Source organism: Pteropus alecto, unplaced genomic scaffold, assembly GCF_000325575.1.
Source record: "Pteropus alecto unplaced genomic scaffold, ASM32557v1 scaffold92, whole genome shotgun sequence".
Taxonomy (NCBI): domain Eukaryota; kingdom Metazoa; phylum Chordata; class Mammalia; order Chiroptera; family Pteropodidae; genus Pteropus; species Pteropus alecto.
The window spans coordinates 12,888,721-12,914,088 of record NW_006432447.1 but is presented as its reverse complement, the minus strand read 5'-3'; the positions used below and the strand labels follow the sequence as shown (position 1 = coordinate 12,914,088).

Sequence of the window (25,368 nt, the reverse complement as noted above, 5' to 3'; positions counted from 1 at the left end):
CACACTTACTTCCCCTATGCAAGTCTTCTAGGAAAGCAGCCGTTTGTTCTTACCTGTAATAAAAAGAATCTCCACTGCAATGTCACTGACCGTTGTGCTCCGAGTCGTGGATAGGTCATCATTGCCAATAAAGCAAACGTTGTAAGGAACGGTCACGGCAACATAGAACGTCGCCAACAGAATAAGCCAGTCCCAGCCAGCTTTAAAAGTGCTAAAATGCAAAAGTATAAATTTGGACCTTTTTGCATCAGAAACTTTATACTCCGGAAATGCTGGTTTATCTACAAAAACATTCTGTGAATAAAGAGAGAAAAAAGAAGAGAAGGGGGATACATTAGAAACAAGAATCACACGGCCTTAAACACAGTACTGTGAAGAGGATCCTTCATACGTACAATGTCAGTATACTTTACAAGTGACTTTAGAAGTCAATGATGCAGAAAGTAGAGGCGTGTATACTAAAACTGAGCTGAGATCTTTGTTACAAGCAATAGAAATATGCAGCTTAATCTTGAATGTTAAGTAAGTAATCCAGACTTTGTTCATTAAAAATAAAAAGATCATTACCTAAAATGTCACCCCAAAACTTCCACAGTTGCAAGTATAATCCTACACACGTTCTGAGCACAATGATATATTTCTATTCTTATTGTCATGGGGACATTCCATATACTTATAGTTTTGAGATGATAGTCATCGGCTAAAGAATACATTTGACCTGAAATTCTTCTAATGACAGCAAAGGTACCATTTTTTTTTCCATAAAGGATAGAGATAGATGATCAACATTCTATTGTAAACAACTGTTTACATTTCTTTCAAAACATAAACAGGTTGTGCTAACACTTGCATTTTTGCATTGTGGTTTTTGGTGACATTTCAAGTTGCGTACCCAAATCTCATAATCTTGATTGAAATGAATTCATTCTGACACTAACTAGCTCTTGTTAAAATGGCTAATGAGAAACGGTCACTTAAGAGTTACTACTCAAGTCATGGGAGGAGAAAGGCAATGTTCACTGCGTAGCTGATTAAATGCAGAATAGCTGAAATTTTCATAACTGCAAAAGCACTTCACTTTGAAAACAGTCCAAATTGATGAACTATTCTCCTTAGTGCTATGAGACAAAGGGAGGCCCAACAATAGAGTGTGTGGAAATTTGACAAGCCTATGATCAGATACTTGTAGACCTTGCTTTGACCTCAATTAATGAGAAATACAAGATAGGTAATGGAAACTTAAATTTGAAAGTTAAATTGAATGAACAAAACAGTCAAAAGTTCTAGAATACATGTTACTTGCAGGTCACAGTGTTTTCTTATTTCAGTCATTGAGGGAAGAACAAATTAATGTGGTATGTTCAGGGATTTCTGAAGCATTTGTGGAATTAAGAAAGGTTCAGAGCAATCAGGAACACTTGGTTCTTTAGTAGTGACTACCAGTACCCAAATGTTTCTTCCACCTTAATATTAAGGCACCCTTTCTCTTGCATGTTTTCTTGGTAGGCATTCCCAACACACGTATCTAACTTCTTGTTCATATTCTCACTCGACTCACACAGGAACTTCATAATGCCAGGATTTCATGGTGAGGAACTGCTCCACTACTCCCAGATTGTTCTTTGATGTCTATCTCTCACTGCATCTATGTTCCATTTAATTCTCTGATACTTGCCCTGCCTCCTTTGCCTCATTCTCTGGTTTTTAGGAACAAGTTCCAAAGATGGATTTTGGCATAGAACTGAAAAAAGGAGAACAAAGTACAACTGTTCTGCTTCTCATCGAAGGTTAGGTTGGTGTGTAGGAGAGAGGATCCATAAGTATTAATTCCTTCAAGGTCGGTAAGCATTTCTACTTATAATAGGACATGATGGGTTCTAATATAATTTTTTTCAAATACTTACTGCAATAAGACATTACCAGTAGACATGGGCTCAATGTCTATTCAAATAAGTCTTTTCCTATTGTGTTACAGAAATAAAAATTTTACCTTATTTGAGGGAGAAGCCAGCTCTAGGAGTAAGGGTTGGGAAAAGTCAAAGGGTAAAACATTTTCTTGGATTATGTTTATTATAATAAATGCTAGTGATGCTGATGTGAAAGGTCAGCAATATATTAGTTACATCCATAAATCATAAAATAAACCTCACTATTTCATTTTAAGGGCTACTTAAAACGCATTCTTTAAAATTATTTTAAAAGATACTGAGACTACACATCAGATTAGACTTAAATTCTGAAAAAATTTTAACTCAGATCCTGCATATATCTTGACACAATCACCTGAGTGAAAAAATAGATACTCCTCCCACGACAGTATTTGTAAAGTTTTATTAAAAAAAAAAAAAAAAAAAGCATTTTGAATGGAAGAAAATTTCCATTATTAAAAAAAAAAGCGTTTTGAATGGAAGAAAATTTCCATTGGAAAGTATGCTTTTAGCAAGTTGGGGATAAAAGGATATTATTTGTAACTCTGAAACATATGGAGTTTGCTTAAAGAATAATACAACTAACTATTCTCAATCTTTGTTATATATTATTTATTAATTTTGAAACATGTTGTTTAGTAGCAATTGTATTCTAGCTATTTAACCTCTACCCTATCAATTATTGAAACATAATGGTTAAGGCCAAAGCCTAATTAAGGTAACTGTTTCCTAAACTATTTTTGAAAGATTCCTTTGAAGCTAACTTCTGAATGAGCAAAGGGATAGAAAAATATTACTACACGGAGTAATCCCAGCAGCATAGTGTATGCCTTTGATGACCACTAGCACCCTGCTGATGAAATTCTGGCATTTAAAGCACTCTCCTTCCAAATTCCCAAGGCTCTCATATGCTCTTTACATTTCTTTGTGTTGGAGACATTTGTATCATCCCACTATCATTTAACAGACAGAGTAGCAAATCAAGGAAAGCAGAAATTAAACATCTTTTCCAAGGTGAACCAGGCAAAGTAAGAGCCATGTTTAAAAAGTGTTGCGTCCTGATTGGGATGAAACCTTGCTATCAGCCTGTTGAATTCCACTGTCCTCTGCCTATGGTTCGAACCACATATACCTAGTCCACAGAACCGAGTTAGAGAGACAGCAAGTTGGAGCTGTAAGTCAGAGGATTCACAACTGGGTCCCATATCTGCTGCTTTTACTTTTGATATCTCAAATAAGTTGTTCTTTTTCATCATTAAAATCATAAATTTAGTACGAGCTTGCTGTAAGAATCAAATAATATGATGTACGTAAAAGAAATCTGTAAACAGCAAAGAGCTACAAAGATCTTATGAAGTCTTTTTTGGTGTGTGTGTGTGTGAATGTGAATATAGCCAGAACTCCCCAAAGATTGATTGTTTAGCCGATAAACTACCCAGATCATTTTTTTTCTCTTCTTCCTCAATCTTGCCGCTGTCTCTTAGCCATTCCATTCTGTTCTACCTGAAAGGAGATAGTGAACGGGACAGTCCTGATTCCACATTTAGCTTCCAGAAGTAAGAGTTACCTGAATTGTTAAGGGTCACTGTGTAGATTAGATATCTTTAATTATTATACATTACTTTAAGGCTCCACCCCAATGTTTATACTTCTTAAATAAATGGAAGTTTAGCAAATTAGATAAGTAGTAGGAACTATGATTTTTTTAAATCAGATTTTTAAGTACTGTTCTGCACGTTGTTGAAACTGAAGGGAAAAACGGCATGTTCAGCAAATGCATTTTAAATCTCAATAATACCTACTGTGTTCAAATGAATCTCAACTAAAGGCTAGAAGATAGTGTCAGCTTTCGGCATTTCAGAATCTCTGGCTAATATTTGTTTAGGTGCTTTGCTGGTTGCATTGAATCAAGCCCAGATGTGGTTACCTTTGTTTCTTCCTAGAATGTTTACTGTCACTAAGGCTGACTTGGTAACTGAAGGGAGATGTAAATAGGAACCGCTGGAAGGATCAAGTGGCCACAATGTTTTAAGTCTACCTGGGACTCTCAGGAAAGCCATGTGACACTAAGGCCCACATATTCCTAGAAAATCTTTATATTAATTTGAGACAAAATAAGCAGTTTGTGGCTCTTAACAGCCGTGCATGATACCAGCATAGCTGATCGTCCTGGAGCACAAATAGATCAACAGCTTGTTCTGACTTCCAGAGAGGAATCACACTGAAGCAGAACCAGGTTTTCAACGTGTCCATGTCAGGTCTCGCTCCTCACCCGGGCTCATGTACCTTTCTTTGTTCACTACAATCAGAGAAGCAGATACTTTGCATGTTTGATGTGTGACTCAGTTTTATCAAAGCATTCATATGTCAGATTAGGTAGTCTTGAGCTTTCTATGTAAAAAATAAGATGCCAAAGAATCCATTTGTGTCCCTAACTCACAGAACTTCTGGATCTTAGATCAATTCCAAAAGACGTCTGGTTGTTTGATGTGACTTTTTCTAATGTCACTGTTGTTAGACCCTGAGTATTCATATCTGCCACCCATAGTCACCCCTCCCCACAGTTATATGTTCTGAAGATTCTACAATGCAAATTAATGGCATTCCACCATTTGAAAAATTATCTTTGAATATCTACAACTAATTCTGGATTTTGGTTTGAAGTCTCTAATGCTAAGAGCCAGTTGCCAGTTATGAAGTTAAGTGTAAAATCCTGGAGGATGTTTCATGTAAAACTCTGTGAAGAATCACCTTTTATAGGCATAGTAATTTGCTGTGGCTTTTGACAGGCACCAGGTTTCAGAAAGCAGCTCTACTGTAATTGACTACGAGTGCAACTTTTTTACAAAATTGTATAATGTATGACATGTAATTTAAAATCCAATGTTCCACTGTGTGAAATTTCCAACTGTGTTTTGTATAAAACGTGAATTTTTAAGTGGAGCAATGACTTTGATTTGTTCATGGTCTCCCTGGATAAAAACATTAAATGAAATTAGGTAAAGTGCAAATAGATGGCACTAAAATTAAATCTGAGAAGTTTTAACCAACACACTATGAACGTGTAATACGACTTCCTACATCATCTTTTTCATAAAATAGAGCCAGTATCTCCCCATTTGCAGCGTCTCTAGTACCGTAGTGTACCGATTGCAATAATATTCTAATCTCTGTGCTGTGATAACACTATGATTAAGCACTTTTATTACAGAAATGCCTCATGACTGCTGACCTTTTCCAGTTTGTCCTTTATAGGAAAGCACAAGCCAAAGTGGAAAAAAAAAAATCTAGGAAAGCCAATAAATGAGTAAATGGAGCCTTTCTTTCACGAATCAAACATTGCCACCAGGGGAAACTAAGCATTTAGAGTGTACACACATACCACCTACATTATTTATTTTCAATTTGTTCTTTTCTCTTCTTTGCAGGTGCCCGGAGATGTGATAAAGGACCGCTCGACTCCGTCTCCGGGCTGAGTCAAAGTGGGTCCCTGCTCTTGATCTTCCTTTGGCTTTGTCTAGGGGGAAATAAAACTCATTAAGCACCAACAAATTCATCATTCCATCCCAAGAGAGTCGAGTTTTGACAGTTCTCTTTCAAGAGCACATAGTACATGCTTTTCAACACCTAACATTATCGGCTAGCATCTATTGACATTTAATTTAATTTCAGTTCTTTGCAATTTCTATATTTTATCATCATATTAACTATCATTTTTTTTAAATTAAAATAAAACATACATGAGCATAGAGAAAATTTCAAAAGCTTCAGAAAAGCAATAAATAAAAAATCTTACTCCTTCTTTCCTGCTATTCCACACTCATATCCCTAATTTCACTCCCAATTATTTTTATTTTTCTAGAAAAATATCGAATATACATCCTATATCCACATTTACATTTATTTTTCAATGCATAAGTGGAAATTTATAATAACAACTTTACATATTACTTTTTTTCCCATCAAAATAACTTATAAATCATTGTAAATATACACATTGTAGTTCTCATATTCTTTTTAATAGCAGAGGGCATACCATGTTAAAGACATAACTTGCCTTATTTATTTTACTATGTCCCTATTATGCACATTTAAATTTATCCAGAATTTAAAAAGAACTGTGTAGCCAATCCTGAAATGAAAATTCTTAATCACATAGGTCTGCATTGGTGTGCCAGCATATTCAGCAAATAAATTACTAAGAGTAAATACGTACATTTAAATTTTTGGTATACACGTTCCAAATTTCATTCTAGCAATTTACATTCCCATCAACAATGAATGGATGTGCCTGCTTTACCACACACACAATTATGTATAAAATTATGAAATATAAAATGAGCACTGCCTAACATTTTTATAGCTTTAAAATGTCATATTATTGTTTGAATTTGCACTTTAAAAGTTACGAATCTGGATGAGCATTCATTTAAATATTTATTGTCTATTTGCATTTATTTTTATAAAATCTATTCATATCCTTGCCAATTTTGAAGTTAAGTTGGTACTTTTCTACTTATTTGTAAGAGCTCTTTGCATACTAATCACCATTTTCTTGTCATATATGCTGCCGACAGTGTTTCTATTTTGTTACTTGACTTCAGATTTTATTTATAAAGTATAAACATTTAAAACTTTTATGTTGTCAGACTTATCAATCTATCCATTTGTGGTGTCTAGATATTATATCCTACATAGCCAAACTGTCTTCACTCAAAAATTATTTTAAAAAAATCTATGCATGCTTTTTTGCCAACATCTTTATGTCTTTACTTTTCATTTTTAATATTTAAAATCTTTAATCCAATTGGACTCTATTTCAGCAAAATCATGTGAGGATCTGCTATTTTGTTTTCTTCCAAAAGGGCTATAGTCCAAAATAAATAAATAAATTGATTATATGACATTAAGAAACGTTTAGTCTTTATTTGGTCACTTGGTCAACATTTATTTTTATTCTAAATAAATTGCATCTATAAAGGAATGATTACAAAATATAAAAATTAAAAACTATTCTTTATCTATGCCTCATCATCAAACCTTTATTGTAGTATGAAGGCTTTTTGATTCCTCCCCTTCATAAAAATGATTTGCTTTGGTTGCAATGTTGGGTAAACCACATAACTATTATTGATGGCTACTGTGTGTCCGGCTCAGTTCTAGATCCTCAGTATTTATTCTTTCAATTAATCCTCATAAATACTCCACGAGATAAGTATTATTATTCTCCATTTATTGACAAGAAAATGAAAGGTCTAATATCACATCACATGATCACGCAATTAATAAGGAGCAGAGCCAGTATGTGAGCCAGATAGGTCTAACATCCCTACTCCTTCCGCACACAGCACCAAATCCCTTAATAACTTCAGTCAGTGTTCAAGAAAGCAGCTTGGCATTCAGTGTCACATGAACTAATGCATATCATTGTCCTGCCCATCTGAGTTTGGACTCCAAGTCTTTCGAAGACTTTAACCAACCCCATTCCCAGTCCACCCTGGGGTGCTTTTAATGACCAGAATATAAGGTGTTTTATTCACAGCAAATGTCTAATCTGATGTTACATGTTTTTTTAATTGGTCATTGTTTGCTTCATACTTTGAAAGAAAGTTTAAAATAAAATATATCACTATGGACTTGAATCACTAAAAAAAAGATTAGAAAACAAAGTAAACATCAGGGGGGTCCTCTTTTGGAAACTCATGGCCAAACAAAGCACATTTCATTGTATTGTTAAAAGTTAAGATCATATCTCTATTTGTTCAATTTTTGGTCTGCATAGAACTCACACATTGTGTCTAAAAATGTAATTTTAAATATAAATAAATTTTAAAAATAAATAAATTTGAAAACAGCCAGGGTTTTAAGACAATGTCTATAGGATTGTAGTAGGAAAGACCAGAAGGCTGCTTAAGCAGTTATCAGTCAATATCAAAATGCCATGTGGAATTACAATAGTAATGATAAAATGGACCAGATTAGAAGTTTATGACAGTCAATAAGCCAATTCCCTCCTCAATGGAGCAATCTAATTAATAGTTAAGATTTTTCCCAATCAAACAACAACTTTATGGTCTTAAAAAAGAGTGCCTCAAAGTAAAGTGTCAGAGAACTATATCTGTCTTGGTCTTGCCTCTAAATGGCAGCCAAAAAAATTTTCATTAAAAAGTTTTCGTCACAATTTAACCCTCATGCCAGATTGGGTTTGAAAATTCTTCCACTTAGGTGATCTAAAATCTCTCAAGCAGAGGAATAAATATAAAATGGTCTGGGTTGGTGACTTCTGAATGAAAAAAAAAAATTACAAATAGAATAGAAAGCAACTCATTTTAAAAATTACATATGCACAAAATATTTATGACAGCAATATTTATAATTTGCACATATACACAAATGTAAAAAATATATATACAATATACATGTGTGTTTATGTGTAACTAGAAACCAGTTACAATGTCTGTAATCAAAAGAATTCTGTAATCAAAAATGTCTGTAATCAAAAGAATTCATAAATTGTGGTATAGTTATGACAAAAGATATTAAAATTTCCATTAATCTGGACTTAGGTGGAAATAAATAGCAAATGAATAATATATTAGCATAGAAATACCTCAAAAACAATATTGATCACAAAAGCAAGAAATAGAACACAGACAACATGGTAACATTTCACGCATATGCAAAACTAAATAACATTGTTTACTAAATGTCATTTAACAAAAAACTAAATAACATTTCCCTAAATAATATTGTTTAGGGAAATATGTGTGCTGTGTAAGTACACATAATCACGTGACTACAACTAGCTACAAAGAGATTGAAAAATATAGTCTCACCAGAGGGTAGTGGGGAGGAAGGTGGGGGGAGGTAGATGGGGTAAAGGGGGTCAAATATGTGGTGACAGAAAGAAATCTAACTATGGGAGATAAACACATAGTGTAAATATATATATGCCTTACTGTTAAAGTGTATAGCTGAAACCTATTGGATTTCGTTACCCAATGTCACCATAAAAAAATAACTAAAGAAATTTTTTAAAAAAAGAAAAAAAAAGAGAAAACTATAGTCTCTTGCTGAACCATCATGTGCCTTACTAGATGACGTTAGTATTTCTATTTCTTAAACTGGATTTTGGGTGTATGGGGTGTATAAAATTTGTAATAATATTTTTATCTTGCATATATAATCTACATTATATTTTTCAATGTAAAAATATTTTGCAACATAAAAAGAACAAGATGACCATTTTACAGGAGAACCTGATCAAACTCTTTGGCATGCGTGTGGGACATCAATTACTTAAGATAAATGACTCGGGGTTAAAATATGAAAGAGAAATAGTTGTTATTAAGATAAGATGAGAAGCAGCAGAGGGGAAAACATTTCTGACAGAAGAAATAAAAGGTTGGAGAACCTCAGGCGGAAAGGAGCTCAGTATTTTTGGAGAACAAAGAAATTCAGGAGATCAGGCCATAGAGAATGGGAGGAACAGAAGTAAAAAAGGAAACTAGAAGGTAGGCAGAAACTAGAGAGATCACCTAGGGCTTTTGAGGCCACAATAAGAATTTTGATTTTTACTCTAAGAAATGGTAAAAATATTAATTAGGGAACGGCCTAAGCTGCTCTAACAAAAACCCTACAATACATGTATGTAGTGGCTTAAATAAGAAAATAACACACTCTGGTTGTGTATATTTTTCTGTCTCACTCTCTTTTCCTTTCCTGTAACAGATCAGAGGTTAGCAATCTGCAGTGGTGGGGTAGCTCTGCCATCCTTCACAATTGGCCTCCATTTTTGAGTCCAAGGCAGCTCTCCTTCCTGAGGGAGGAAGAGGAAGTAGAGGGCAAGAAGCTTTCTGTGACGGAACCAGAAGTTGCACACATAGCTTTTACTCACACCACAGCCCCACTTAGCCACAAAAGAGACTGAGAAATTGGTCTCTAGTTGAGCACTCATGTGCATTATTAAATCTTAGTTGTAAACTGGAGAAGGTTCTATTGTTAATGAATGAGTTCTGAAGGATAATTAATAGTTCTTGAACATGAAGCCATAGCAAGGTTTTAAGCATTTAAATGACATGATAAAATTAGAGTTTTCAAAACAACACATTGACTTGCAGTGTGGGAATTGATTAGGAAGAATCACTAGAGGTTGTTAGGAAATCACTCAGGAGGCCATTTTAGTATGTCAGTTCCATGGCAGTAGCTTAAACTAGAGCAGAAGCAGTAGAGGTAGAGCAAAGCTGGTACATGTGAAATGCATTTCGAGAGTAAAGTTTCATGGTTTTGTCGCTTAATTGATTATGAAATTATCTAGCAAGAGAGTCCAAAGTGAGAGGAGAAAATCTAGGCCATCCAAAATGTAATGGGCTGTTAGGCAAAATAATAATAATAATAATAACAATAATAATAATAAATTTTAAAAAGTTTGAAAAGGAGATACACAAAAAGAAGGGAAATGATAATTGTGGTGTCAGAGAATCTAAGGGAAAAGCATATTTCAAAAAAGAGGCGTCATAGTATCTCCACACCTCATTTTGAGTGATTCTCCATAATTGGAAGAGACACTCATCCCTCTCATAGCAGGAGGGGTAGGGAAGATTGACTATACATGGATGTAAACATATAGAAGTGATGGCAAGAAGATGAGATAGCTCCTGTCTGAGAGATTCCCTCCCTCCCGCTCTACCTCCCTTTCCTTTTCTCCTTCTTCCCTTCCTTCCTACTTTCCTCCTTCCCTCCCTCCCTCTCTCTTTCTCAATGAATTTGGAGGTGAGGTCAAATGCTAAGTTAGGGGTAATTAGTAGGAGCTGGAGGATTGAAGACAATAAGAATGCTTGAAACGTTTGTTATAGAGGATGTGTTGCCAAGCGCATTAGTGATAGATTTGTTGGGGGAATTTGACTGCCCTATTTGAGGCTGCTGATAATAAATTTAGAAGGATTCCCATCTGCCCTAGTGTAGGTTTTATCCCAGCACTTTTTAACCACCTGTGTGCAGGCCAGAGAAAATGTATTGTTTGCTCTTTTTGGATTACAGCTTTGCCAGATGGATACGGAGGAAATACAGAGGTGTAAGAATTTACAATATATGAGAAAGAGACTTAAAATTTTGAACTATGAAAGCTAAGGTAGAAAGAAAATGAAAACAGCAGTGAACTAACAGATAGGAAGAAGGTAAAAATTTCAATGATCTAGAGGTTACCATCAGGTCAAAAAAGGTAAATGAGTAACAAATACAAGGGGGGAAGGTACTATGTCATTAAGTAGGACAATCAAATAAGCAATTTCAGTTATTGAGCAATACTGAGCAAGTATAATTTCCAGGAAAATATTAAAAGTTATGTTTACATTCCAGTGAGTTAAGACTTTTCAACAAAACATCATGTATTAACAATATTCTCTTCGCCCCCATTGTGTTCTACGCATTAGGCTAGGAACTTTGTCTTGGTTCTCACTTAATCCTCACTTTGTTAGGTATTAGATTTTCCACTTATTGAGAAGCAAACTAAAGGTCATAGAAATTGTGTAATTTGCCAAAATTCAAAGTGGGAGGGCTGATATTTGAATTCTTAATGATCTTTCCTGAAATCTCATGTTCTTTTCACTTCTCTGTAGTAGATTATATACAACTAAGCAGTCACCTCTTAGATATTTTTACTTTGTGTTATCCTGTTGAGTCAAAATGGATCTATCTCCTAGACAGGAATTATTTTCTCTGTTGTCTTTTCTTCTACTTCACTCTTTTTCTTGCATCAAAAGAAACATAAACTGAAAAATGCTTCCTACCCCATTGTTATTTTAGGTTCCATTTCCTTTCTTCTTCTCCTTTTACATTGTAAAATACTTTTATAATACATATATTTTTATATTAGAGCATGTGTTCCCATTTAAATATTAATTCAGACTTCTGGTTCAAAATGGCTTTTTAAAAAGCTCTTATTAAAAAAATACAAGAAAATGTAAAATTTATAAATTTTTATGTTCCAAGTTGTATAGTCTTGAAAACAAAAATTGGTAGAAACTCAAAATTTAAAAAACTGAAATCACAGTGAAATAATTTAAACTGTCTCAGAAATTGGTAGATCATGGTGGCAATAAATTAATAAAATTGTAGAGAATTTTAATATTATTTATCATTTATAATTGATGAACATATATCTGTGGTTCTGTCCAACATAGAATGCTCATTCTTTTCACATGCTCATGGAACAGTCACAAGAATTGATTTTGTTTAGCAAAAACAATTTCAAAAAAATTCTAAAAAATAAAAGTCATATGGGTGAAAAAATCTGCCATCTACTTTAAACTCTTGGCATTTAAATTTTTCAAATTTTTATATAACTCTTGATTAAAAAAAAATAAACTTATAGACTTCTGGAAATAAATGAATATTATTTTTAAAAAGAAATAATGTTACTAAGAATATTTAAAATCCTACCCCAATGGATGTGATAAAAAATCGATCAGAGGAAAATTTATACTTAAAGTGAATGTTTTATAAAAGATATCATATATAAATATCCAATAAATAAAACAAAACAGATATCTAAAATGTAAAATATGTAGAACTTTCCAAGTCACAAAATAAATATAATAATTTATAAAAAGAAAGTCAAATCAGAGTAAACTAGAAGGTTATAGAAATGGAAGTAGAAATAACTGACATAAAAAGCAAAGTTTAAGAAATATGATTAATAAAACTAAAGGATGAGAAAACAAACTTCTGGCAATTATTATATTCAAGGAAAAAAGTGAAACAAATAATATTAAGGATTTTTAAAAGTACTATGAATTTAGAAGACTTTAAAAATTTTGAAGTACTTTGTACAAAATTATATAAGCATAGTCTTCTAGATTAAATGAATATGTTGGGGAGAGGCAGCCAATTACCATAATAGGCCCCAAACTTAGTAATAACCTTGAATAAACCAATAACTGGAAAGAAGTTGAGAAAAAGACCATATCACCCACACTGCTTATCACTCCACACTAAAGCCATTTCAGATGGTTTTAAAGGTCAGTGTTATTAAGCCTTAAAGGAACAAATACTTCTTTTAAAGCTTCAGAGAATAAAAAAGCCTGAAAATTTCTGTATTATGTCTACAAGTCTGAAAAACTCTGATACCAAAACTGGATGAGTATAATACAAAAAGATAATTTAAATACAGATCCAAAGATCCTAAATAAAACATCAGTAAACTGAATATAAAAGTGTATTAAAAGAAAATGTACCATACTCATATAGTATTTATACCAAGAATAAGTCCATCTTAGGGAATTTTTGTATAATTCATCAGATTTATAAAGAAGGAAAGGCTTTTATCATCTCAATAAACACTTATTTGTTTAACCATAACAATAAATATTGTTTTTCTTCAAAACTTCATAATAAGCAAGCAAAAGAAGAAATCTTTACTTAATAGATAATATCTATCAGTAACCAAGAGAAAACATTTAATGAGTGACAAAAGCTTCACAGTTTTTGAAATTTGTAAAAGGCCAAAATTTTCAAAAAAGGAAAAGAAGTGCAAATTCATTATGTAAAGTTTGGAAAATACAGAAAAATTAAAAAGCAAAGAATGCCTGGTTGTTCTCAACATCAAGGGTTTTATGCTTTTCCTTCTAAATATTTACTGCATTTATTTTTCATAAACTTAGTTGCAATTATACAGTACACAAACATTTGTTCTTGGATATTAAAAAATAATACATGTACATTTTACAAAATTCAGAAATGTAAAACATCGCAAGGTAGAAAATGAATATCTTTCATAATATCACCTTCCAGAAATAATTTAACATTTTGGTGAAATTTTTATTTTGTTCTAGGTTTTTTTTTTTATATCACCGAACTCAAATTATGTAAACTAATCTTAAATATAAGTTAAAGAATAATCACTGAACCTAAGTATAATCACTGAACCTAAATATAAAGAGGATCGAGGGGGAAATATCTGCCAATGGACGTGGGACTGGTCTTTTAGCTTTATCTAATTAAGGAAAAATGTCTGTAATGCAGTTTATTCAATATGAATTTATATTTATAATCATTTTTTAAAGGTCTGCGATGCAAATGGTCATTTGCCACTAATAAACTACTAATTAAGACTTGCTGTTGTAATGGGAAATGAAGAGCCTAAATGATTGTACTAGCAGAGTTGTAATGCACGTTGTGCTACACTGCCCAGATGCTCCCTTAGAATTAAAAGGCTTAAGATTGCAGTTGCCTTTATCTCTCTGCCCTCAGTCCACTCTGGAATTGCCCTCGGGAGAAGAAAGTGATCTTGACTAAGGCGATACGTCTTTCCTAGAACAGTCTGCGTGCAATGACTGGTCCATATGGGAGTGGGAAACCTCCCTCTTGAACTTCAAAGGCCACCATTTTTAGCCAGTGATGTACTTGAGAGTCAGCAATGTATCTTGCAACTGCATTGCCACCCAACTTCTCCTTCTATTCAACCCTTCCTTCTCCTTTTATTCCTAAGCATCGTTCCCAAGAGGAGTCCCTAATAAACTATTTTCAGTCTCTGTCTCCAAGCTGCTTTCCAGAGATCCTGACTGACATCAACAGTATTACAGCTTAACCACTGGCCACAAGGTCAGAATAAACATAACTAGTTGGTGTTTAATTGGTGCTCTGTAATTCAGAATTACCTTCTGAAATGTGGGATAAAAGATGTTTCCCAGAAAGAAAAAAATTTACTGATACATAGCGATGACTAGAAATGAAAGAAGAATAATGTAATGAATTGTTACAGGGCCTGGTTTACTCCATAAACAAAAAAATCCTGAATGAATATATAACTGGTCCAAACTGGTTAAAAAACCCCCACAAATTTATAACTTCCACATATTTACATTATAATTTCTATTGGCTATAATACATCTTCAAGTAATTTTTTTCAAGAGACACGTATAAGGTATGCATTTTATGATTTTCCATGTAATGAATTGTACAGTCCTCTATTGTGAATTTTGTTACCCTGAGAGGGTAACAAAAGCCTGCTAACCTCTGGGTCTATTAGAGCAGTGAAATACCAGGACAGGGGAGTGGGAGCAGTCCAAATCAAGTGTAGGCACTAAGGAGAAGTGATGTCTACAGAAAATGTAAAACACAATAATAAATTCAACCACATATATTTGGTGAGTTTTGTCACCAGGCGCTGGAAGTTTAAGTAATTTCAATGACAAAATATTCCCCTTCCCCAAAAATCTTTTGTTGGTCTTGGTTCAAAACAATTGCTGTTGTCATTGTAGAATTTTAATAATCTATGTTATCTTCAAAATTAACACATTTATAGCAGAAATTACAGACTGGGAGAAATTATTTCCAAATCACTGATAAAGGACTCATATTATCTAGAATATATAAAGAACTCTCAAAATCCAGGACAGGGGAGTGGGAGCAGTCCAAATCAAGTGTAGGCACTAAGGAGAAGTGATGTCTACAGAAAATGTAAAACACAATAATAAATTCAACCACATATATTTGGTGAGTTTTGTCACCAGGCGCTGGAAGTTTAAGTAATTTCAATGACAAAATATTCCCCTTCCCCAAAAATCTTTTGTTGGTCTTGGTTCAAAACAATTGCTGTTGTCATTGTAGAATTTTAATAATCTATGTTATCTTCAAAATTAACACATTTATAGCAGAAATTACAGACTGGGAGAAATTATTTCCAAATCACTGATAAAGGACTCATATTATCTAGAATATATAAAGAACTCTCAAAACTCAACATTAATAAAACTAAAGAATCCAATTAGAAAATGAGCAAAACACATGAGACATTTCACTAAAGAGGATATAAGAATATCAAAAAATCACATGATAAGATGTGATTTTCAACACCACTAGCTATTAGGGAAATGCAAGTTGAGACGACAATGAGATATCACTACATATCTACTAGAATAGCAAAAAGGAAAAATAATGACAATACCAAATGCTGGTAGGATGTGGAGAAACCGGATATTTCATACATTGCTAATGAAAATGTAATGTGATACAGTCACTCTGGAAAATATTCAACAATCTCTTAAAAATTAAAAACAAAGCTAAATATATACTTAACCATACAAACCAGCAATTGTAATCCTGGGCAATTATCCAAGATCATTGAAAACTTATGTTCACACAAAAACCTATGCACAATTGTTCATAGCAGCTTTATTTGTAATAGCCAAGAACTGGAAAAGTTTTGTAAATAACCAAAAGTCTTTCAATCAGTGATGATTAAATAAATAGTGGTATATCCATATAATAGGATACAACGCAGTAATAAAAAGGATCAAACTACTGACATATGCAGCAACTTGGATGGCTCTCCAGGGCTTTATCTCAAAAGGTTACGTACTACATGATCCTATTTATATAACATTTTCTAATTGTTCGAGATGGACAGATTATCAGTAGTCAGGGGTTAGTGATGGAGGAAGGTAGGGGGTATGTATGACTATATAAGGGTAGTAAGGGGGAAACATTTGTGGTGATAAAATAGTTGTATATCTTGATTATGATGTTAGTCACACAATCTACCCGTGATAAAATAGCATAGAACTATACATACATATTGTACTAATGTCAATTTCCTGGTTTGATATTATACATAATTATGTAAGCTGTGACTATTGGGAACAACTGAGACCACTCTTTCTTTACTATCCTTGCAAATTCCTGTATATCTACAACTATTTCAAAATAAGGAGTCAAAAAATAGTTTTCAGGTTATGTCTAAGTACTGGTTTGTTTTTACTGAATTTTGAGTATGGCATTTGAGGTCTTTTCATTGCTTTCAACACTTGAGAATCTAAGCTGCATAAAAGCCTGAAGCTGGTTTTTCATGCTCAGGGATTCTGGCCCATCCCAAGAATTGTGTCAATTTGCAAAAAAGAGTCTTTCCTGAAAGTATATTACTTCTATCTTTATGAAATTGTTATAATGAACTAATCTTGTTAGAATATGACACTTTGCTGTCATGTGCCAAATATTTATCATGAAAGTGTACAAATCACATCTACGAAGTAAATGTGTGTGTTTTGACATCTGTCACTCACATATTTCATGATATATATGACTTATTGTTATATTACCGATATTTAAAATAGAGCCTGGCCTATAACAGATATTTAATTTTTTTAATGAACAAATGAATAAAGTAAGAAAAATACTTCCCCATTATATATTTTGTATGGTATTATGTATTTAAATATTTATTAATTATTAGAAATTTAGCTATATGCTATGTTTATAAAATAATTATTGTCACCATTATTATTTTTCTCTCATATTTTTTAGTCTTTTTTCAGAAAAAAATCAAAAGAATGCTGTGCATAAGACAGTCTATATTTTACAGTCATCTATGTTTTATATTGTTTCTGATATGATTATTTTGTTTACTTATTTATTTACATGTTGAAGTCAACATTTTAATGAGCATAACACATACCCAGAGAAAAACAAACAAATCAAAAGTGTGCAGCTTGATTTCTGATTGGTACAGATCTTGAACATCTAAATCATGAGATTTTATATAGCTAGATAGATACATAAATACAGATACATAAATATGATATATATCTCTTACCAGTTCTGTTTCTCTGTAGAACTCTGTCTTTGGTACACTCATCATCCGGCTTCAAGAAGTATGAATATATGTACAGTGTTGTTTAGTTTCACCTACTTCACTCCTTCAGTTTCTTTTGAGGAAAATTCAAGGCCAGTTCTGTTTCTCTGTAGAACTCTGTCTTTGGTACACTCATCATCCGGCTTCAAGAAGTATGAATATATGTACAGTGTTGTTTAGTTTCACCTACTTCACTCCTTCAGTTTCTTTTGAGGACAATTCAAGGCATCACATCTATCTATCTATCTATCTATCTATCTATCTATCTATCTATCAGTTATCATCTATCATCTATCTATCATCTATCATCTATCTACATACATGTATACATATATGATAAAAAGTTTTTAAAACAGAATCAGTACATATCTTAGATAAATATATAACCATATTTTTTAATATTATCAAATATCCAGTCCTTGAGGAATTGTGGTTTTTATTTGGGATCCTTAGTTCCCCAGGGTTTAGAGGAAGTGTTGTAGGGATGGAAATGTGTGAACGTGGGACAGGAAAAAGTTACCAGGTAATGTACTAGGTCAAAAAGCCCCATTTCTATGTTTCTTTCTTAAAAAATGAGCTCGAAAATGACATTTTATTCAATAAAAGAACTGTCATTTCAAGAAAATAGAAATTACTAAATAGGTATTCTTGAGTCAAAATAAGAGAGTAATATTAGTTCTACTTTGTCCAAACTAGAAAAAAGTACACTTGGTAGAAAAGTATATTGGATAAAGCAGCAGGTGTTTAAGCTTTACACAATTTCTGGTCTGGAAGATGTATTATTATATGGTTTTAAAAGCTTGCTACTCATAACTTAGTACAGAGAGAGAGGCAGGTCAGTTATTAACTGTTGGTAGCATTACTTGATCGGGTTCTTTATTCATGCTATTACATAGTCACTTCAAGTTACACGTGAGGAATCTAAGTCACTGGGGAAAGTTGGAGAGGGGCCTTGATGCAAGAACTGACTAAAAAGAGAAAACGAGAGTTGTTTTAGAATTCAAATGCAGGACTTCAATTTCCTTTGAATAGACCTTTTATTGAATTAGAAGAAATTGGAATAATGCCACGAGATTATCACAGGAGCAGGTAGCTTTCCTCTGAGACCGAGAAGCAGAAATATCTAAAATATTTTTTTAAAAGTCTGAGAAGTCCAAGCAGCAAAACAGCAGGAAATAAAGTGAGAGATTAAGACAAATATTAAAAATTCAGAAATTTAAAAAGTATTAATAATTATAATAGATTCTAGGTGTGGAGATAAAGGTTAGTTTAAATAGTCATAAGAAGCAATAAAATTCCTTTGTATAACTTAATATATCAAATTACAAATGACTCTTAAGAATTACTTTGGTATTTGTTTGAATCAATTTATATTTATCCACTTTTAAATCTTGATAATTTTTTAGCTTAAGAATGGATTCATGGGGTTTTATTGTAATATCCTTTCTACTTTTGTGTTTGGATTAAAACTTTTCGTAATAAAAAAAAAGTTAATGCACACTAAAAGACAGCAAAGTTTGTGGTTATAAATCTATGTAGGTAGCAAACCACCTGCCATGTGAATCTTAGAAATGACCACTCTCTACATTTGAAAACTGAAATATGTAGATTTTAAAATCAGAAAATCCACCAAACAGTTAAAACAGAGGAGGAGAGGCAAATGGAAGAGTAAACATTTCTATTTTTAAAAAATCTGTGCTTCTTAACTATACTTGTGGAAAAAAAAATTCAGAAAATATTATAGAAATAAAAATGCTTTGATGAGTTATTCTTTGAGTCCTTTGAATTCACAATAGTGTCTTTCAGTGATAAATTCAAATAACTGGACCAACACTGGGGTAATTATCTTTTAATGAGCACCAATAATTTCACTGAGAGAGTTGCCTGTATACAAATCAGAAATAACACACCAATCTGCCATAGGACCACGCATTTCTGCTTTTTACTATATTTTTTTCAGTTAATTTGAGTGTTGCCAGTTAAGCAGAAAACAGACTGGAAGAAAACTTTTGGCTCAGTTTATTGGGGTTTGACCTGAAGAATTTAATTTTAGCTCTTGAAGTAAATATTGGGGGTAATTTAGAAAGGGAAGATATGATCTGATTTTTGCTCTTGGATTCACAATGAAGTGTGTACTGAAGGAGGATTTTAGAGGCAGAAGGACCAAAAACAAATGGTGTTTAGTCAGAAAAACGCTAATGAATTGGTAAGAACTGATTTCTAGTTATTTACTCTTTCAGGACATAGTTCTGATAATATTTATTAAGGACCTAAATGAAAAAATTTTCTAGTAATACACACTAAAAGAAAAAATGTCCCTGCATATTCTAAATATAACAAGTATAATAAGATAGAAACAGAATTCTGTTATTTATTTTTTAATGCTTAGTCACATATCGGTTAGGAGTTTTCTTATGCAAATTCTAATCACACAAAATAATGCATAAATCAAGCAAGATAATGTGTTTTCTTCAATTTTGTCCTCTCAAAAATTGCAATCACTCAACTGTCCCTAATTATTGCTATTAGTTTCTATTTATATATATTTTTTTCTACAAGATTTATCAAGACATCGAATAAGAGAGGCTCTGGAAACTTTCATGGATGATGTGGCCCTAAAAACAACTCTCATAAGGAAACTCTGAGGTAGGCATCAGCCCATTTTAAAGATAATGATACTAAAGCTCAGTAGGTTTAAATAACTTGTCTAAATCCTTGTAGCTTATAAGAGGCAGCATCGCAGTACCTACTTCTACCCATTTCCAAAGTCTTTGCCCTTTGCCTTTATCATTTAGCTTCTCATACTTTATGGGCACTTTTTCCTTAAAGACTGACAATCCAAAATTCAAAAAAAAAGTTTTGTTAATTGACTTTGAAAAATAATTATGTTTTATAGAAAATTGGCCCACATTTTAGAGTTACAGAATACATAAAAAATTACTTAAGACTGGAAGCAAGCTTATAAGAATTCTAATGTAGAAATCAATTAAAAGTATTAAAAAAAAAGTAAAAAAAGATTAGCCTTAATAATTTGCAGCAGTAACAATTTTATCACAATGACAGTTGGTGCTGAAATGATTCAATATTTTTCTCATTGGTATTTCCCAGAGTCATACATTAAAATTCCTTAATGCTTTTTTGTTCTAGGTTCTTCTCAGGTTTATAGAAGGTAAAGCAACAAAGTATTGGCTATCCTCTAATTCAGTGAAGAAATAGAATAGGACATCTGTGAAGAATTCAGGCCAGCAAGAACTAGCCAGGAAAGAAAGTATAAGGATAAAGGAGAAAAATAAAAAACAGAAGATGTTGAAAACATATGCCAACTCTTTGTCTACAAGATCAACAAATAGATTCAACCTATTCATCCTATTTTAAAGGATCTATTTATCTTGTGCCTGCTACTGAGCTGGGAAGACAAAGATAAATAATTCACATTTCTTGACCTTAAGTGAAAGTAAGGAGTTTGATTTATCCAGACAAAAGGTGTGCTGGGAGGTTTGAAGGTGATCCAGCTAGTTCACAGAGGTGAAGGTCCAAGATAAGGTCCAATTCACTTTCCATTCTGAGAGGTAACTCTATCATTGCTACTCTGCATGCAATCTTTGGTTGAAGAACAGAGTCCTCTTATATAATCCTCTTATTACAATGATAGCAAGATTTTGACAACATGATATGAAAGAGCTGGAAGAGCACAGAGAGCCCTTAATGGAAGATTGTTTTATTTCTAAATGATGAGTTTCCTTAGAAAGATTCGCATAATAATTTGCCACTTCACAAATACTGAATAACACAAATGAATTTACTTCAATGACAAAATTTAACTATTAAAAGACACTTATTAATATAATTCCTTTTCTATTCCTTAATGCTGTATGCTATATGGCGATGGCTCTGTTGCATTATACCAATGCCTCCCAACCAGGTAAGATTTCGACAATGTCTGCAGACAGTCTGGATTATCGAAACTGGGGTGTGGGTGCTACTGGAATCTAGTGGTTAGAGATCATGGATGCTGCTAAAATCCTACAATGTAGAGGACAGCCATCCACAACAAAGAATTATCAGGCTCAGAAATATCAATAATGCCAAATTTGATAAAACCACCCATATTTACCAATTTTACATGAACTTTAACTTTCTTATATAATTCAATTGTAAAATGATTCAACCAATAATAGAAAATAAACTACTGAAGAAATTTTAGTTTTCTTCTTTTAAAATAAGAAATAGAGTTGCACAGAAGTAAAATGACTTGAAATCAATAAATAATTTTTAAAAAAATATTTGGATCAGATATTAATAATCAGGGTAACATTAAATGTTCAATTTGGGAGAGCCAACTCTCAACTTGAACACTTCTTCAGTCATGCCCATCATCTCATCACACAATGATCTAAACTTTTGACAACTTTAGAGATTTTCTTTTGAAGAAATTCTCACATACATACTGACAACTACAAGATATTCTCCTGACTTTTTTTTAATAGAAAAATGATAGCATCCCATTCACTTGAATCCAAATTGTGAATATGTAATAATCTCAGTAAAATCTAAAATAAAAGATCTTGGATCTCTAGCCTTAATTCTGTGACTTACTAATTAAATTAAGACCATAAAGATAGTTCATATAAGTCAGGGAACATATTTTAAGTGCATGGAAAACTATTTTGAGACATACTAAAGCATTCCAGATAGGTGAATATAGTGGCAGACTACCAATCAACTATTATCAAATATTCTTTTTTAGTCATCAAAATAAATCCCCAAATGATCTCTGCATATCAATATTTTATGTTTCTGCCTCTTCACCATGTGTTAGTTTTCAGAAGTGCATAGGTGTCTTTATGAGGCAAGAACTGGCAAAAAATATCTTCAGTTCATTGAAAGAGACTCTTGAATAAGACAGAAGCTGACCAGGGTTTATAGAGCTTTCATGGAGAGTGTAGGCAAGGTTTCCATTTCTAATTATCTTGGTTGTATCTATCAGTTTATTGAGTTCCTAATACTCTTCCCATTGACTCTAGGGTCTCCATGCACAGACCTGATTCTCCCTATCTTACCTCTTGAAGAGGTAAACTGAAACAACATTTTCTTTACCATTCCTGGTGCTTACACCTCATTGCTCAGTTTTAACAGTCAATTCTGTTATGATTCTAGAACATGACCACTTCCAGGACCATATGAAGGAGGTTTTTTCTTTCTTCCTTCTCCTCCAGACCAGAAACATGATCCTATTGATCTGAGTCCTAACCTGATCTACACTTCTTAAGGTTGCAGAAGTTCCTGTAACCTGATAGTTAAACTATTATATGTGATATAAAGCACAACAAGAACAATCTTATGAGCTCTTATCTAACACCTGTTAAGTGCTGAATATAATGACTGAAATAAGACCCATGTCAATGAGACTTTCCAGAGTATTATGTCTAGTTTTTAAAAGAGCCATAAGTGGGAGCCAAGTATACAGATCCCCTATTCTAATGCTATTTCCAGTGTAAAATGATCTAGTGTCAGAAGAGGTTGAGGGAGGAATTAATTAATTATTTAGACCAGGAATCTGCAAACCCTGACCCACCAACCAGTCATCTGTTTTTGTAAATAAAGTTTTATTGGAGTACAACCACACTCATTTGTTTATGTATTGTCTGTGGCTGCTTTTCTGTTACAGTAGGAGTTTTGACAGATACTTTATGGCCTACGAAGCCTGAAATAGTTACTATCAGATCTTCTACAGAAAAAGTTTGCTGCTCCCTGATCTAGACCAAATGAGCAAGAGCAAATGAGGATGAAAATCTGAACTATTTCCCCAAATATATTCCTATTTGAGAAATAACTTACTAGAGAAGAAGAAAATATAATGACCCTGCTTTACTAAAACTTTTAAAAATTAAACTTTGCTTAATTGATCATAGGATTATTATACAGGTAGCTTAAAGGGGGAAAAAAGGCACATCAGCAATTATCTTTGAAGTTCAAATATTTCCCAATTCAATTCATTTCACCATTATGTATCATCAAAACACTCCATAAAATGTCGGGTTTATAAGAATCAAATCATTTTTAAAAACTGTCATTGAAATGCAAATTCCCACTAAATTTGGCATGGATACTAAAGTCTATTTTTGTCTTTCTCCTCCCAAAATAGAATCATTAGTTAATTAGGGAACTTTGGAAACTTCATATGACCATTTACAATCTTATGCATGACACTGCTTAGGAAGTTCTTAGCTACAGAAAATGTATTTACTAGGTTTTGCCAATTGAATTTGTGAGAGCATGAGAAAAAAAGAATGTGAACTTCAATATCAAGAATTTAGGCCAAATTGGGAGTTTTTGTTTGTTTGATTGATTTTCTGACTGGTAATACCGCATGTGGCAAACACATTGAGGATTCTCTTCCTCTGTTGAGCTCAGATGAAAGATCTGGAAAATAAGGTCCTCAGTCCACCATCTATAAACATACTTTGTGACCCAGTACACTATAAGACTTCCTGTCATGTAGTATGATTATGGAATTATATATCCTTGCAATGAAAGAAGCCTAAGAAATTATTGAGTCTAATTATTTTATACTGTATTGAGAGAAATTGCAATTATGAGAGGCAAAATGCCTGACCTAAGGTCACACTGTTAGCTAGTGGTAGAAATGGGACTTAAGCCAGTAATTCTTGAAATCATTTTACTATATCACAGTTAGCAAGCTGTCCTGCCCAAAATAAAATTATGAAATAGAGGAAAGCTGTCCACAGACAATCGTAAATAATTCCAAACCCCTTTCCGATTATATGCCTTGACAGGAGGACTCACCCACCACTAAATGAAAAATAAAGATCCTTAGTAGGACTTACAGTTGATGGCCTTAACTACCTATGTGTTCTCCTTTAAAGACAACCACTCATATCCCTGGACTCCTAGAACAGCTCACAGGCCAGCATGGCCTCATGAAATCTAAGTAGCCAAGGGCTGTTTTGGCAAAAAAAAGTGTCTTCAGGAAAACCTGGACACAAAACTCATCCAATTCCCAAAAAATAGGTATTTAGAACAAGAGGAAAGAGGCCCCATTTTGACTATACAAGGTACTACAAAAGGATTATTTTAGGCAAGAGCCTTGTGTCTTTTCACAGGAAGATGGAGATGAGAGGGGTCTTGAGGAACATCTCACCCAGTTATTCCACAGTTTCAATTTTATGGCCCTTAAAAGCAGTAAAGGAGCAAACTCTTTGAGTTACTTTAACTACTGCATAAAACCTAGGAGAAATAATTTTTATCATCATAATACCCATAAGAACTATATTTATATTATACTCTCCTAATCTAAAATTTATGTAGAATAATATTTACTAACATCACATGACTAGAAGCTCTGATTAGCTATTGATGAAATCAGGAGGATTTCTGTGATGTGACTAATGATACAGAAACATGTCATATAATCGTGTTTAAGCCCAAGCCTGAGAGGGTATTATAGGCCTACACAAGATTATACAACTTGCCAAGTTTCCCCTTTCTAAATCAGTGTTCTTTCTACGATAGTATGTATTTCATAGTATAAAATCTTCTACAGTAAACTAGTCACATTGCCCTGTTTTCCTCATGTTCTGAAAAGAGAAAAGAAATAATAAAGAAAAGTAGAAGGGTTAGAAATAGAAGTAATCAGGTTCTTTTCTATGACATAGATTTATCTGCATACATTTACATTTTTAGAATGTATGATTTCAAATAAATAAAAAGTTTAACTCAAAGCAAAGTTGAATCTAAGTCTGTATGTAATTTGCAGTACACTTAGCATGAATTTTGGTTTAGCATATTGTT

At 33.0% G+C, this 25,368-nt stretch overlaps 1 protein-coding gene across 1 annotated transcript in view; it reads right to left on the bottom strand.

Annotated features, from left to right (window-relative positions):
- Positions 1–25,368, bottom strand: part of KCNH8 (potassium voltage-gated channel subfamily H member 8) — a 304,007-nt gene that overhangs the window by 139,217 nt on the left and 139,422 nt on the right. Inside the window, exons 4-5 of the mRNA XM_006907271.1 lie at positions 5,318–5,445; positions 54–294 (exon numbers count right to left, since the gene is read on the bottom strand). Coding sequence (XP_006907333.1) covers positions 54–294; positions 5,318–5,445 — 369 coding nt within the window. The remainder of the gene's footprint in view (positions 1–53; positions 295–5,317; positions 5,446–25,368) is intronic.